At 39.2% G+C, this 16172-nt stretch overlaps 1 protein-coding gene across 1 annotated transcript in view; it reads right to left on the bottom strand.

Moving 5' to 3' along the window:
* The window catches only part of plxna4 (plexin A4), a 506120-nt gene that overhangs the window by 11190 nt on the left and 478758 nt on the right, over positions 1-16172 (bottom strand). The window contains exons 26-31 of the mRNA XM_061912247.1: positions 12439-12542; positions 10141-10240; positions 9887-10077; positions 9646-9815; positions 7044-7256; positions 32-182 (exon numbers count right to left, since the gene is read on the bottom strand). Coding sequence (XP_061768231.1) covers positions 32-182; positions 7044-7256; positions 9646-9815; positions 9887-10077; positions 10141-10240; positions 12439-12542 — 929 coding nt within the window. The remainder of the gene's footprint in view (positions 1-31; positions 183-7043; positions 7257-9645; positions 9816-9886; positions 10078-10140; positions 10241-12438; positions 12543-16172) is intronic.

Genomic DNA, 16172 nt, shown 5'->3' with positions numbered 1-16172 from the left:
GCCGGGGAGAGGAAGCGGCGGTCAGACGTACCTCCTCCGTGTATTTTCCCACGTAGGAGTAGATCTCGCTCAGGGAACTCATGCTGTTGAACTCGTTCATGTGCATGCGCGACTGCTCGGCCAAGTAGGCGTTCATGTCCTGGTCGCTGATGGCCGGCATCTTGTTGATATCGGAGTAGTACCTGAGCACACGTTAGCATCGCTGCTTAGCACCTGCTAATTCTTTTGCATAATTCTAATCCACCTGGAGGCTTTTGGTTTTTGGACGTGTGCAGCGTGACATGACATGAAAGAACACATGATTTGCCTTTAATTTTTGTTTCAAAACAATACAATCTTTTTTGTGCAGTAGATCGATGACAATAGAGAATGATTTGGCCATTTAAAGGATTTTTGATTTGTGTTTTTGCAGTAGGTCTTGGTTTTGTCAAATAGAGGATCTTTGATGTATTTTTGGGACGTTCGTCATTAAAATGGCTGATTATTTTGTCATACAAAGGATCTTTGACTTGTGTCATATAAAGGATCTTTGGCTAGTGTTTCTGCAGTATGTCAATAAAAATGGTATATTAATTTGTCATATAAATGATCTTTGGCTAGTTTTTTTGCAGTAGGTCAATAAAAATGCTGTATCATTCATGTATCCATTTTGGTATAAACTCAACTCGTCGTGTTTGGAGGAAGAAGAATACTGAGTTGCATCCCAAGAACACCAGACCTACTGTGAAGCATGGGGGTGGAAACATCATGCTTTGGGGCTGTTTTTCTGCTAAGGGGACAGCGCGATTGATCCGTGTTAAGGAAAGAATGAATGGGGCCATGTCTCGTGAGATTTTGAGCCAAAACCTCCTTCCATCAGTGAGAGCTTTGAATGGTTGACCAAATACTTATTTTCCACCATAATTTACAAATAAATTCTTAAAAATTCCTACAACGTGAATTCCTGGATTTTTTCCCCACATTCTGTCTCTCACAGTTGAAGTGTACCTATGATTAAAATTACAGACCTCTGTCATCATTTTAAGTGGGAGAACTTGCACAATCGGTGGCTGACTAAATACTTTTTTGCCCCACTGTATATTGTCATATAAAGGATCTCTGGCTTGTGTTTTGCAGTAGGTCAATAAAAATGGTCGATTATTTTTTCATATAAAGGATCTTTGGCCAGTATGTCAATAAAAAAGGTTGATTAATTTGTCATACAAACGATCTTTGGCTAGTTTTTTTGCAGTAGGTCAATAAAAATAGATTATTTTGTCATATAAAGGATCTTTGGCTAGTGTTTTTGCAGAGGGTCAAAAAAATGGTAGATTATTTTGTCATTTAAAGGATCTTTGGCTTGTGTTTTTGCAGTATATCAATAAAAATGGTAGATTGATTTGTCATATAAACGATCTTTGGCTAGTTTTTTTTGCAGTAGGTCAATAAAAATGGTGGATGATTTTGTCATATAAACGATCTTTGGCTAGTTTTTTTTGCAGTAGGTCAATAAAAATGGTAGATTTTTTGTCATATAAAGGATCTTTGGCCTGTGTTTTTGTAATGGGTCATTAAAAAGAAATATTATATTGTGATATAAAGGATCTTTGGCTTGTGTTTTGAAGTAGGTCAATAAAAATGGTAGATTATTTTGTCATATAAAGGATCTTTGGTTTGTGTTTCTGCAGTGGTCAATAAAAATGGTAGATTATTTTGTCATATAAAGGATCTTTGGCTTGTGTTTTTGTAGTGGGTCATTAAAAAGAGATATATTGTCATATAAAGGATCTTTGGCTAGTGTTTTTGCAGTAGGTCAATGAAAATGGTAGATTATTTTGTTATATAAAGGACCTTTGGCTAGTTTTTTTGCAGTAGGTCAATAAAAATGGTCGATTATTTTGTCATATAAAGGATCTTTGGTTTGCGTTTCTGCAGTGGTCAATAAAAATGGTAGATTATTTTGTCATATAAAGGATCTTTGGCTTGTGTTTTTGTAGTGGGTCATTAAAAAGAGATATAGTGTCATATAAAGGATCTTTGGCTAGTGTTTTTGCAGTAGGTCAATGAAAATGGTAGATTATTTCGTCATATAAAGGATCTTTGGCTAGTTTTTTTGCCGTAGGTTAATAAAAATGGTATATTATTTTGTCATATAAAGGATCTCTGGTTTGTGTTTCTGCAGCGGTCAATAAAAATGGTGGATTATTTTGTCATGTAAAGGATCTTTGGCTTGTGTTTTTGTAGTGGGTCATTAAAAAGAGACATATTGTCATATAAAGGATCTTTGGCTAGTGTTTTTGCAGTAGGTCAATAAAAATGCTAGATTATTTTGTCATATAAACAATCTTTGGCTAGTGTTTTTTGCAGTAGGTCAATAAAAATGGTAGATTTTTTGTATTATAAAGGATATTTGGCTTGTGTTTTTGCAGTAGGTCAATACAAATGGTAGATTATTTTGTCATATAAAGGATTTTTGGCTTGTGTTTTTGCAGTGGTCAATAAAATGGTAGATTATTTTGTCATATAAAGGATCTTTGGCTTGTGTTTTTGCAGTGGTCAATAAAAATGGTAGATTATTTTGTCATATAAAGGATCTTTGGCTTGTGTTTTGAAGTAGGTCAATAAAAATGGTAGATTATTTTGTCATATAAAGGATCTTTGGCTTGTGTTTTTGTAGTGGGTCATTAAAAAGAGATATATTGTCATATAAAGGATCTTTGGCTAGTGTTTTTGCAGTAGGTCAATGAAAATGGTAGATTATTTTGTCATATAAAGGATCTTTGGCTAGTTTTTTTGCAGGAGGTCAATAAAAATGGTAGATTATTTTGTCATATAAAGGATCTTTGGTTAGTTTTTTGCACTAGGTCAATAAAAATGGTAGGTTTTTTGTATTATAAAGGACCTTTGGCTTGTGTTTTTGCAGTAGGTCAATACAAATGGTAGATTATTTTGTCATATAAAGGATTTTTGGCTTGTGTTTTTGCAGTGGTCAATAAAAATGGTCGATTATTTTGTCATATAAAGGATCTTTGGTTTGTGTTTCTGCAGTGGTCAATAAAAATGGTAGATTATTTTGTCATATAAAGGATCTTTGGCTTGTGTTTTTGTTTTGGGTCATTAAAAAGAGATATAGTGTCATATAAAGGATCTTTGGCTAGTGTTTTTGCATTAGGTCAATGAAAATGGTAGATTATTTTGTCATATAAAGGATCTTTGGCTAGTTTTTTTGCAGTAGGTTAATAAAAATGGTAGATTATTTTGTCATATAAAGGATCTTTGGTTAGTTTTTTGCAGTAGGTCAATAAAAATGGTAGATTTTTTGTATTATAAAGGATCTTTGGCTTGTGTTTTTGCAGTAGGTTAATAAAAATGGTAGATTATTTTGTCATATAAAGGATCTTTGGCTTGTGTTTTTGCAGTGGTCAGTAAAATGGTAGATTATTTTGTTTTATAAAGGATCTTTGGCTTGTGTTTTTGCAGTGGTCAATAAAAATGGTAGATTATTTTGTCATATAAAGGATCTTTGGCTTGTGTTTTTGCAGTGGTCAATAAAAATGGTAGATTATTTTGTCATATAAAGGATCTTTGGCTTGTGTTTTTGCAGTGGTCAATAAAAATGGTAGATTTTTGGTCATATAAATGATCTTTGGCTTGTGTTTTTGTAGTAGGTCATTAAAAATAGATATATTGTCATAAAAAGGATCTTCGGCTAGTGTTTTTGCAGTAGGTCAATGAAAATGGTAGATTATTTTGTCATATGAAGGATCTTTGGCTTGTGTTTTTGCAGTAGGTCTTTAAAAAAAAATATTGCATAAAAAGGATCTTTGGCTAGTGTTTTTGCAGGAGGTCTTTAAAAAGAGATATAATATTGTCATATAAATGATCTTTGGCAAGTGTTTTTGCAGTAGGTTAATAAAAATGGTAGATTATTTTGTCATATAAAGGATCTTTGGCTAGTGTTTTTGCAGGTGAGCAATAAAAAAGGGTAGATTGATTTGTTAAATAACGGATCTTTGGCTTGTGTTTTTGTAGTAGGTAATAAACAACGGGATGATGTTGTCATACAAAGATCCTTGTTGTGTGTTTTTGCAGTAGGTTGCTAAAAATGGGGAACGATTTTGTGAGATAGATGATCTTTGGATTTTTCTTATTTGTTTATTTAAAACGGGATGATTTCATCATACATAGGATCTTGGACAACTGTTTTTGAAGTTGGTCACTAAAAACGGGGAATATTTTTTTCAAATAGAGGATCTTTAATGTGTGTTTCTGCAGAAGGTCATTTAAAATAGGATGTTTTTTTCATGTAAAGGATCTTTGACAAGGGTTTGCAGTAGTTCACTTAACACCGGGACGTGTATTGACATATAAAGGATCTTTGCAGGTCATTAAAAACGGGATGATTTTGTCACATATGAGATATTTGACTTGTGTTTTTGGAGTAAGTCATTAAGAACAGTTATGATTTTGTCATATAAAGGATGTTTGACTACTTTCTTTGGGTAGGTCATTAAAATCGAGATAATTTTGTCGAATCGGGGATATTTGTTGTTTGTTTTTGAAGTTGGTCAATACAATAGGAGATTATTTTGTCACATAAAGGACCTTTGACTAGTGTTTTTGCAGTGGGTCATTAAACAAAGGAGATCATTTTGTCATTTAAAGGATGTCTGACTAGTCGGATATTATTTTGTTATTTAAAATATCTTTGTGTGTTTTTGCAGTGGGTCAATAAGAATGACAATAATTTGTCAAATAGATTATATTTTACATGTGTTTTTGGAGTAAGTCATTGAAAACGGGTTATGATTTGGTCATATAAAAGATATTGGACTGGTGTTTTCACAGTAGGTCATTAAAAACGAGAGAAATGCGTTTATTTGTTTTGTTTTTGGCTTAACTATTTAAAAACGGGTTATGATTGTTCCATTTAAAGGATTTTTGACTGGTGTATTATCAGTTTTAGCATTAAAACGGGATGAATTTGTCGAATAGAATATCTTTGACATTTGTTTTTGAAGTTCATCATTAAAAGTGGAATAATGCTTTGTCATATAAAGGATTGTTGATGTGTGTTTTTGCAGTCGGTCATTAAAAATGAGAGGAATTTGTTAACTAGAGGATCTTTGAAATGTGTTTTTGGAGTAAGTAATTAAAAACAGGTTATGATTTTGCCATACAAATTATCTTCGACTAGTGTTTTAGCAGTTTGTTATTAAAAACAGGAGATGACTTTGTCATTCCAAGGATCTCTGACTCTTGCTTTTTCAGTCCGTCATTAAAAACGGGATGAATTTGTGAAATAGAAGATCTTTGACATTTGTTTTTGAAGTTGATCATTAAAAGTGGAATAATGCTTTGTCATTAGGAGACCCTGCCCCAAGTGGAGGAGTTCAAGTACCTAGGAGTCTTGTTCACGAGTGGGGGAAGAGTGGATCGTGAGATCGACAGGTGGATCGGTGCGGCGTCTTCAGTAATGCGGACGTTGTATCGATCCGTTGTGGTGAAGAAGGAGCTGAGCCGGAAGGCAAAGCTCTCAATTTACCGGTCGATCTACGTTCCCATCCTCTCCTATGGTCATGAGCTTTGGGTCATGACCGAAAGGATAAGATCACGGGTACAAGCGGCCGAAATGAGTTTCCTCCGCCGGGTGGCGGGGCTCTCCCTTAGAGATAGGGTGAGAATCTCTGCCATCCGGGAGGAGCTCAACGTAAAGCCGCTGCTCCTCCACATCGAGAGGAGCCAGATGAGGTGGTTCGGGCATCTGGTCAGGATGCCACCCGAACGCCTCCCTAGGGAGGTGTTTAGGGCACGTCCAGCTGGTAGGAGGCCACGGGGAAGACCCAGGACACGTTGGGAAGACTATGTCTCCCGGCTGGCCTGGGAACGCCTCAGGATCCCCCGGGAAGAGCTAGACGAAGTGGCTGGGGAGAGGGAAGTCTGGGCTTCCCTGCTTAGGCTGCTGCCCCCGCGACCCGACCTCGGATAAGCGGAAGATGATGGATGGATGGATGGATGGATGCTTTGTCATATAAAGGATCGTTGATGTGTGTTTTTGCAGTATATCATTAAAAACGAGAGGAATTTGTCAAATAGAGGATCTTTGACCTGTGTTTTTGGAGTAAGTAATTAAAAACGGGTCATGATTTTGCCATACAAAGCATCTTTGACTAGTGTTTTAGCAGTAGGTCATTCAACACAGGAGATTATTTTGTCATTCAAAGGATCTCTGCCTCGTGGTTTTTCAGTCTGTCATTAAAAACGGGATGAATTTGTCAAATAGAAGATCTTTGACATGTGTTTTTGAAGTGGATCATTAAAAGTGGAATAATGCTTTGTCATATAAAGGATCGTTGATGTGTGTTTTTGCAGTATATCATTAAAAACGAGAGGAATTTGTCAAATAGAGGATCTTTGACATGTGTATTTTGGAGTAAGTAATTAAACACGGGTCATGATTTTGCCATACAAAGCATCTTTGACTAGTGTTTTAGCAGTAGGTCATTAAACACAGGAGATTATTTCGTCATTCAAAGGATCTCTGCCTCGTGGTTTTTCAGTCTGTCATTAAAAACGGGATGAATTTGTCAAATAGAAGATCTTTGACATGTGTTTTTGAAGTGGATCATTAAAAGTGGAATAATGCTTTGTCATATAAAGGATTATTATACTTGTTTGTGTTTTTGCCGTAGGTTATTAAAATTGTGATAATTTTGACATATTAACGCAAGGGTTCAACTTCTAACCTCTTTTAAAAAGTCAACAACTAAAAAGTGTGTCGCCGTGATAGCCCAAAGCTGCTGGTTCAATTAAAAACATGTTTTGTATTAAAATAATCCACTGTGATTAAAAACAAATGGTCGTAAAATGATGGCTCAGCAATATGCCAGCACACTTTTAAACAAATCCTTTTATGTGTCATCAAATTGACTTAAAGTCACAAAAATGGCTTCAAGTGGTACTTGCTCTGCTGCACACAAACAAGTCTCTCTTTCCTCTTGTCTAGTGACGCTGCCCCCCTGTGGAGCGGCTGGAGGAATAACTCTTCCTTAAACTGTGCTCACCTCTCCACCCAGCTCTTGTAACTGGGGATGTCCTTGGCGTACAGCAGCTTGTTGGAGGGCGAGTCCTTCCCAAGGCGGTGCTCCGAGGTGGAGCAGGAGTCCATGAAGGTCTGAGCCACCACGGACAGGCAGGCGTCGGTGATGCTGCTCTTGTGGATGTCGAAGACGAACTGAGGGTTCTTGATCACGTTCACCCAGAAACGCAGAGGTAGGCTGCAGATGGACCACAACTTTGTCATCATTTGTCTCATGAATAATGCGACACGCTTCACCGCGGCCTCACGATTGTTGCTGACGCAGCACAAACTGCTGCAGGCTGGAAATGCAGTTATTGAAATCTCCACGCCCACTAAGCTATTAAGATCCTGCACAAGAGGATTTGGCACAAAAGGGAAGTCAAAGTCTGCATTATGACTTGGAAATGAATGCAAGAATCTACAGGGATTAGTTGAAGGGAAATTTAGGCTGACGTTAAGCCGGCCCAGCTGCCCTATTCTTTGACTTCTTTCATAAAAACACACATAATAATGCACACATAATAATGCCATCAAGTGTGCAGGAAATGTCTGTTATTTGCTGCTTTCATGCTGACTTAAAAATGATTTTTTTTAACCGCCAGTTTAAAGATGTAACAATAAACCATATTAATGATAAACCATGGTCACTCTTAAACAGATTACATTTTAAATTGAAATGCTCGTACAACTGATTTGATAAATACATACTATTTAGTCATTTACTGGAAAATTAGAATGGCACGCTATAAGGCATCTTTACACAATTTATACAAATAACAATAGATTCATTTTATTGTCATTGTAAATTAGATACAACATTTAGTTCAAAGCAGTGTTTCTTAACCTAAGAACCTTGAGGCCCGCCAAAAAATATCCGTTTCTCAGCTGTAGTCCATATGAAGGAATCAAAGTACTATCTATGGGCCGCCGCGGTTCTCAGTTGTAATACACTTTTCCGCCACTTGTGGCAGTAATGACAATATCAAACAAACGAGAATTTTTTGATTGATGTGAAGTGAATTATATTTATATAGCGCTTTTTCTCAAGTGACTCAAAGCGCTTTACATAGTGAAACCCAATATCTAAGTTACAATTAAACCAGTGTGGGTGGCACTGGGAGCAGGTGGGTAAAGTGTCTTGCCCAAGGACACAACGGCAGTAACTAGGATGGCACAAGCGGGAATCGAACCTGCAACTCTCACGTTGCTGGCACAGCCACTCTACCAACCGAGCTATTGATTGATACTTTTATTAGTAGATTGCACAGTTCAGTCCAAATTCCGTACAAATGACCACTAAATGGTAACACCCGAATACGTTTTTCAACTTGTTTAAGTCTGGGTCCACGTTAATCAATTTATGGTAAAGTTTGGAGCCAAAGTCATAGACAAGTTTATTAAGTGCAAAGTTTACGACTAAATTGGTGAAACTGTACTTTCATTTTATTGACAGTTTAGTTAAACATAAATTATTATTACTCTGTGTAATTGTATGTAATGTTGTTTTTCCTTCCTTCCTTTTGCAATATATTTGATTAAAATGTATTTTCTAATCAGCCTGACCTAAGCCTTGAAAATAATCTTCGTGATTAACACATGCTTTCTTATCAATTAATAAGTTTGTAAACTGTAAGTAGGCCGGACTTAATTATTGAATATGATTAAAATTAAGAGTAAGATGACTAATTCTGTGTTAATACAGTAAATGAGTGGGCCCCAAGCCCCTCTATCGTGTGAATGTTGGGCTTCGAAGTCAAAAAGTTTGAGAACAACCCCTTGTTTAAAGTACCAGTAGAGTGGATAACCAAGTTGCTTCAATTTTGAAGCTATTATCTTTTATGTCTGATTTATGACAAGAAAAGACCTTAAAACTTTGCAAATGATTACATATAATTAAAATAGTATCCCGAGCCATTTTGAGAAAGCCAGTCACATGATCAATGAAGTAGCGTTAGGAACTACAGATCCCTTCCCCATCAACAACAATGTCAATCAGGCAGACTTTGTAAGAGCCAACAACAATTGCTTTGGGAAAAATTATGACCCAGGACCGCGAGACCAGCTTGCTAGTAAATAAATAACATTTAAAACATTTAGGGACGGCGTGGCGCAGTGGGAGAGTGGCCGTGCGCAACCCGGGGGTCACTGGTTCAGATCCCACCTGGAACCAACCTCGTCACGTCCGTTGTGTCCTGAGCAAGACACTTCACCCTTGCTCCTGATGGGTGCTGGTTGGCGCCTTGCATGGCAGCTCCCTCCATCAGTGTGTGAATGTGTGTGTGAATGGGTGAATGTGGAAGTAATGTCAAAGCGCTTTGAGTACCTTGAAGGTAGAAAAGCGCTATACAAGTACAACCCATTTATCATTTATTTAAAAAATAGAGGCAGCTCACTGGTAAATGTTGCTATTTGAGCTATTTTTAGAACAGGCCAGCGGGCTACTCATCTGGTCCTTACGGGCACCGCGTTGGTGACCCCTGCTCTAGAGTAAAGTACTGCATAGCGTAGTATAGTGTCGTACTTTATAGTGTAGTACTGCAGAGTGTCGTGTAGTGTAGTACTTTGGTGACCGGAGGTGAGCTCACCAGTTGCTCTTCCACGTGTGTCGCACGTGCGGGTCATGAATGCTGTGTTTGTCGGCCTGCTCGTCCAGGAAGTCGAACATGTACTTGATGGCGAGCGGCAGGGCGCTGCCCCTGTGCGCCGTGCTGAAGATGGTCTCGAAAAGGTCGTCCACAAACTTCTGCAGCGTTCCCTGGGCACAACACTCCTGTCATATAGATGATCTTTGACTGGCGTTTCCCACTCCAGTTCCTCAAATCTCACCTTGGTGGCCAGGAGTCTGGTCAGGTAGATTTCGGACACCATCTTGCTGCCGCGGTCGCCCTCCTTCTGGTCGCCGTGCTCGTGGTTCTTGACCAGGTGCCACACCTTCACGCCGCTCTCCAAGTCGGGCGTGATCATGGGCGTCCGCGAGCGAAGGCTGTCTGGGCTGCCCGTGTACTTGATCATGTTCTCTGTGGACCAACCACCAATCAATGCGATGTTAACCGTAGCGCCCTCTGTTGGCTCGCACTTACCGTATTTGCTGGCGGACGTCCGGGACACGGTGGAGTTGTTGACCGAGTTGTAGGCCGTTACTTGCTTGGGGACCAGGGCCATCACTGCGTTGTCGGGCACCTACACACACACACACGCACGCACGCACGCACACACACACACACACGTGAGGCAGTATATTCATTTGCACTTTATTTTATTGACAGTTTGGTTACGAAAGATAATCAATCAATCAATCAATCAATGTTTATTTATATAGCCCCAAATCACAAATGTCTCAAAGGACTGCACAAATCATTACGACTACAACATCCTCGGAAGAACCCACAAAAGGGCAAGGAAAACTCACACCCAGTGGGCAGGGAGAATTCACATCCAGTGGGACGCCAGTGACAATGCTGACTATGAGAAACCTTGGAGAGGACCTCAGATGTGGGCAACCCCCCCCTCTAGGGGACCGAAAGCAATGGATGTTGAGCGGGTCTAACATGATACTGTGAAAGTTCAATCCATAGTGGCTCCAAGACAGCAGCAAGAGTCCCGTCCACAGGAAACCATCTCAAGCGGATCAGCAGCGTAGAGATGTCCCCAACCGATACAGGCGAGCGGTCCATCCTGGGTCCCAACGAGCGGTTCATCCTGGGTCTCGACTCTGGACAGCCAGTACTTCATCCATATAATAATTTAGTTGATTTGTTTTAGCACAATATAATTGTATGTAAATGTATTTTGAGTCCCTACCTATGCAATATATCTGATTAGCACTGATTGTTCTAATTTTCAATCAATAATTGTTCTAAGCATAAGGTTTAAGTGTTAAATAGACAAGAATTGTTGTCATGAACACATGCTTTTATATCATTTGACAAGGTTTGGTGCTTGGGCCACAAGCACCCCTCGAGTGCCGCCAAAAATTATGTTTCTCAGCTGTGGTCCGTATGGGCCGCAGGGGGACTCAACTGTAATACACTTTTCCACCACTCGTGGCAGTAATGCCAATCTCAAACAAACAAAAGTCTAGAGCTATAGTCATAGCGAAGTTTCTTAAGCGTGGAAGTTATGACAAAGTGGTGAGGCAGTATATTCATTTGCACTTTATTTTATTGATAGTTTGGTTACGAAAGATAATAATTTAGTTGATTTGCTTTAGCACAATATAATTGTATGTAAATGTATTTTGAGTCCCTACCTATGCAATATATCTGATTAGCACTGATTGTTCTAATTTTCAATCAATAATTGTTCTAAGCCTAAGGTTTAAGTGTTAAATAGACAAGAATTGTTGTCATGAACCCATGCTTTTATATCATTTGACAAGGTTGTTACTATTAGGTTAGATATAATGCTTAAAAAGACTCATAAGACTCGAATTACTAATGTAATTTAGTGATAATATATGAGTAGTCCTTGGATCCGAGGTCCAAAAAGTTAAGAACCCCTGGTTTAAGTAGGAATTTTAAGATGTTATAAGGTCAGCACTAGGGATGTTCCAATGGCTCGGCCACCAACCAGTATCGGAAAGTAAACTTCAAGAAGTCAAAATGGAACCAATTTATAGCAGAAAGTGAGGAGTTATTAACAGAAAAGTATCAAGTACAGCAATATTTTCCTCTCCCTTATGTGGGCCTACCGAGGATGTCGTAGTGGTTTGTGTTGTGGTTTGTGCAGCCCTTTGAGACACTAGTGAATTAGGGCTATATAAATGAACATTGATTGATTGATTGATAATATCATCAATTAACACACACTATTGTGTGTATTGGGAAGACTATGTCTCCCGGCTGGCCTGGGAACGCCTCGGGATCCCCCGGGAAGAGCTAGACGAAGTGGCTGGAGATAGGGAAGTCTGGGCTTCCCTGCTTAGGCTGTTGCCCCCGCGACCCGACCTCGGATAAGCGGAAGAGGATGGATGGATGGATGGATATTGTGTGTATTCACGCTGCAAGGAGCGGGCGGGGCTTATTGGAGTGAAGGCAAAGCACATTATTGAAGTGAAGTGAATTATATTTATATAGCGCTTTTGTCTAGTGACTCAAAGCGCTTTACATATTAAACCAGTGTGGGTGGCACTGGGAGCAGGTGGGTAAAGTGTCTTGCCCAAGGACACAACGGCAGTGACTAGGATGGTGGAAGCGGGAATCGAACCTGGAACCCTCAAGTTGCTGGCACGGCCACTCTACCAACCGAGCTATGCCGCCCCAACATCTATTAACATATATTTGCGCAGACATAAGAAAACCTTTGTTTTCTTATGTCTCGAAAACTCTAAACATGCCCCCTATGATAATTATGATGATACTTATTATTACGTTCATTACCTGATAGTGGGCGAGCATGTTCAGCCTCTTCCAGTCGCCTTCGATCTTGGTGGTGACGTCCTCATCCTGCAAGATGACACGCTGTCCTCGTCCCTGACGCCACTCTGCGCGCAAACACACATCGCGGCGAGGTCACAAGTTACGCAAAAAAGACCAAACCATGTTGTTTTGAGGATTGAATCAACAAGAAAAAATGAGTACGAGCTAACAACTGCTATGCTACAAATAAAAAATGCAGTGCTTCAACAATGTATTATTATTCATATTTCTGCAATGGGAAGCTTTTAATTTGTAATCATGGAATATGTTAGTTATTGTTATTTCTTTAGATTAGATTAGATAGTACTTTATTTATTCCGTCAGGAAAATTAAAATTTTCAGCACAATCCCATTCAAGATTAGACAAACATTACAGGGAGACAGAACAGGATCGCTGACGGGTCTGCCGGCTTCCAGCGCCCCTTACAAAAAAAGAGGATATACAGGGAAACAAGGTGGGGGGAAAGGGAGGAAAAATAGAAGATTAAAATAAAATAAAAAAATAAAAATCGGTCTTAGCCTGGGCCCTGGAGAGGGGGTGCAGACTGAGGCCAAGGAAGAAAACAAAAAAAACAAAAAAACAACAACTCATAGCCATAGAACACACCCCTCTTACATGTGTGTAAGAGGGAAACATCAAACATCAAAGAACACAGAGGACATTAAAGACATTAAAGCAGCAGATACAAGCAGACACTTCTACATACAGCTATGAATAAAAAGTAAAAGAAACATATCCACTCTGGTGGCCTCTGCGGTGTTCCACGCTATCGTCCGCTGGGGTGGAGGGAGCATGGCCAGAGACAGGAGCAGACCCAACAAAGCAACCAAGACAGCCGACTCCACTCTCGGCCAGTGTCCAGTCCGCATGGATGAGCGAGGATACGTCCAAGGAGACTGAGGTGTCCGACACCTGCTCACCCAGTCAAGACACCGCAAAGCCTTTACGTCCCAGCGCTCAGTGCTAGCTCCGCAGCCCTGTCCCCTCATCCGCATCACCTCCAGTACATCCAAACCGACTCCGGTGTGGCAGACACCCAGCAGCTGGTCTCCATGGCCAAAAGGCTCCCGGGAGGCAGATCCAGATGTCCACAAAAAAAGCACCACAGAGGTCACGAAAGGGCCACCCCTTGTCACACAGTCCCAAAGGGTCCCGGACCAAAAGGCAAGAAAATATAATAACACATGAAAACAAGAGGGAAACACAAAAGGATGACACAAGAGCACAGAGCTCCTGCCAACAGCAGCCACTACAGCAGCGCCATCTTGGGGAAAAAAACTGATCCTTGATTAGGATGTCAAATTAAGAGTTTCATTCTTGAGAATAATCATTTATTAGCTTTTTCTTTATTATGTGTGGAAAAATAGTTGTTTAATTTGGTTATCGGACGAATAAATAATAGTTATAGTTTAGAAAATTAAACACTATTTAAATTTTTGTTAAAAAAAAATACTTTTTTTTTTTTATTATTTTGATTTTATTTTTGAATTATTTGTTTCTGTGACAATATGTACATTAAAAGAGTATACAAATAAATACAAATATTACACGAGTTAAGCACCGTACATCCATCCATCCATCCATTTTCTACCGCTTATTCCCTTTTTGGGGTCGCGGGGGGCGCTGGCGCCTATCTCAGCTACAATCGGGCGGAAGGCGGGGTACACCCCGGACAAGTCGCCACCTCATCGCAGGGCCAACACAGATAGACAGACAACATTCACACTCACATTCACACACTAGGGCCAATTTAGTGTTGCCAATCAACCTATCCCCAGGTGCATGTCTTTGGAAGTGGGAGGAAGCCGGAGTACCCGGAGGGAACCCACGCATTCACGGGGAGAACATGCAAACTCCACACAGAAAGATCCCGAGCCTGGATTTGAACCCAGGACTGCAGGACCTTCGTATTGTGAGGCAGACGCACTAACCCCTCTGCCACCGTGAAGCCCAGCACCGTACATGACATTTATTAATATAACCTAGAAAATTCCCGGAGAAATTTTGATGGGCCTGCTATCTGTGCCCTGGACCTCTGGCCGGGGGTCGCTGGAAGCCGGCGCACTTTTAAGATGGTGCCTAGTAGTGATGGGTGGATGAGGCGTCATGTAGCGTTTCGACACATTGCAAAACTGTATTGATACTGTGTCAATACTGTGTCACTAAATACTGACATCTGCTGGACATTAAAAATCCCTACAGGCAACCTATGGACCGACACAACTGACACTGATTTTATGACCTAGTACAGTGGTTCTCAACCTTTTTTCAGTGATGTACCCCCTGTGAACTTTTTTTTAATTCAAATACCCCCTAATCAGAGCAAAGCATTTTTGGTTGAAAAAAAAACCAGATAAAGTAGTAAAATACAGCACTATGTCATCAGTTTCTGATTTATTAAATTGTATAACGGTGCAAAATATTGCTCATTTGTAGTCGTCTTTCTTGAACTATTTGGAAAAAAAGATATAAAAAATAGCTAAAAACTTGTTGAAAAATAAACAAGTGATTCAATCATAAATAAAGATTTCTACACATGATTAAAGTGCCCTCTTTGGGGATTGTAATAGAGATACATCTCGATTCATGAACTTAATTCTAAACATTTCTTCACAAAAAAAGAAATCTTTAACATCAATATTTATGGAACATGTCCACAAAAAATCTAGCTGTCAACACTGAATATTGCATTGTTGCATTTCTTTTCACAGTTTATGAACTTACATTCATATTTTGTTGAAGTATTATTCAATAAATATATTTATAAAGGATTTTTGAATTGTTGCTATTTTTAGAATATTTTTGAAAAATCTCACGTACCCCTTGGCATACCTTCAAGTACCCCCAGAGGTATGCGTACCCCCATTTGAGAACCACTGACCTAGTATATACAATAATATAAACCAAGTCATTGTATTTCATTCAGGATTATTTAATATTTTCCTTTAAACAAAAATATTTTTTGATCTGTTTTGCTATCTATCTGTGTTGGCCCTGCGATGATGTGGCGTCTTGTCCAGGGTGTACCCCGCCTTCCGCCCGATTGTAGCTGAGATAGGCGCCAGCGCCCCCCGTGACCCCAAAAGGGAATAAGCGGTAGAAAATGGATGGATGGATCTGTTTTAGATACAGTCAATAAATAATGTGAACATGTATCATAACATGGAAATCTAAGAGAACGTGTTGTGAATGAGGATACTTATGGACTGGGATTTTTAAAAAAAATTTTATATATTTTTTTACATGCGCTCTGAATACGCACTGTTGATTGATTGATTGATTGAAACGTTTATTAGTAGATTGCACAGTTCAGTACATATTCCGTACAATTGACCACTAAATGGTAACACCCGAAAAAGTTTTTCAACTTGTTTAAGTCGGGGTCCACGTTAATCAATTCATGGCAAAAACATTGATCATTGATACGTCGAGCGGGATTTAAACCAGTACCCTACGGCAGTGGTCCCCAACCACCGGGCCGTGGCCCGATTGGTACCGGGCCGCAGAATAATTTTTTATTAAAAAAAAACAATAATAATTTTATTATTATTATTTTTTAAATTAAATCAACATAAAAAACACACAATATACACTTACAATTAGTGCAAAAAACACAAAAACCTCCCTTTTTCATGACAAAAACGTCCCTTTTTTATGACAAAGAAGAAAAAAAAAAAAGAGAAAAGAAAAAAAA

The sequence above is a fragment of the Nerophis ophidion genome, linkage group LG10, assembly GCF_033978795.1.
Source record: "Nerophis ophidion isolate RoL-2023_Sa linkage group LG10, RoL_Noph_v1.0, whole genome shotgun sequence".
Taxonomy (NCBI): domain Eukaryota; kingdom Metazoa; phylum Chordata; class Actinopteri; order Syngnathiformes; family Syngnathidae; genus Nerophis; species Nerophis ophidion.
This window is presented reverse-complemented; position numbering and strand designations above follow the sequence as displayed.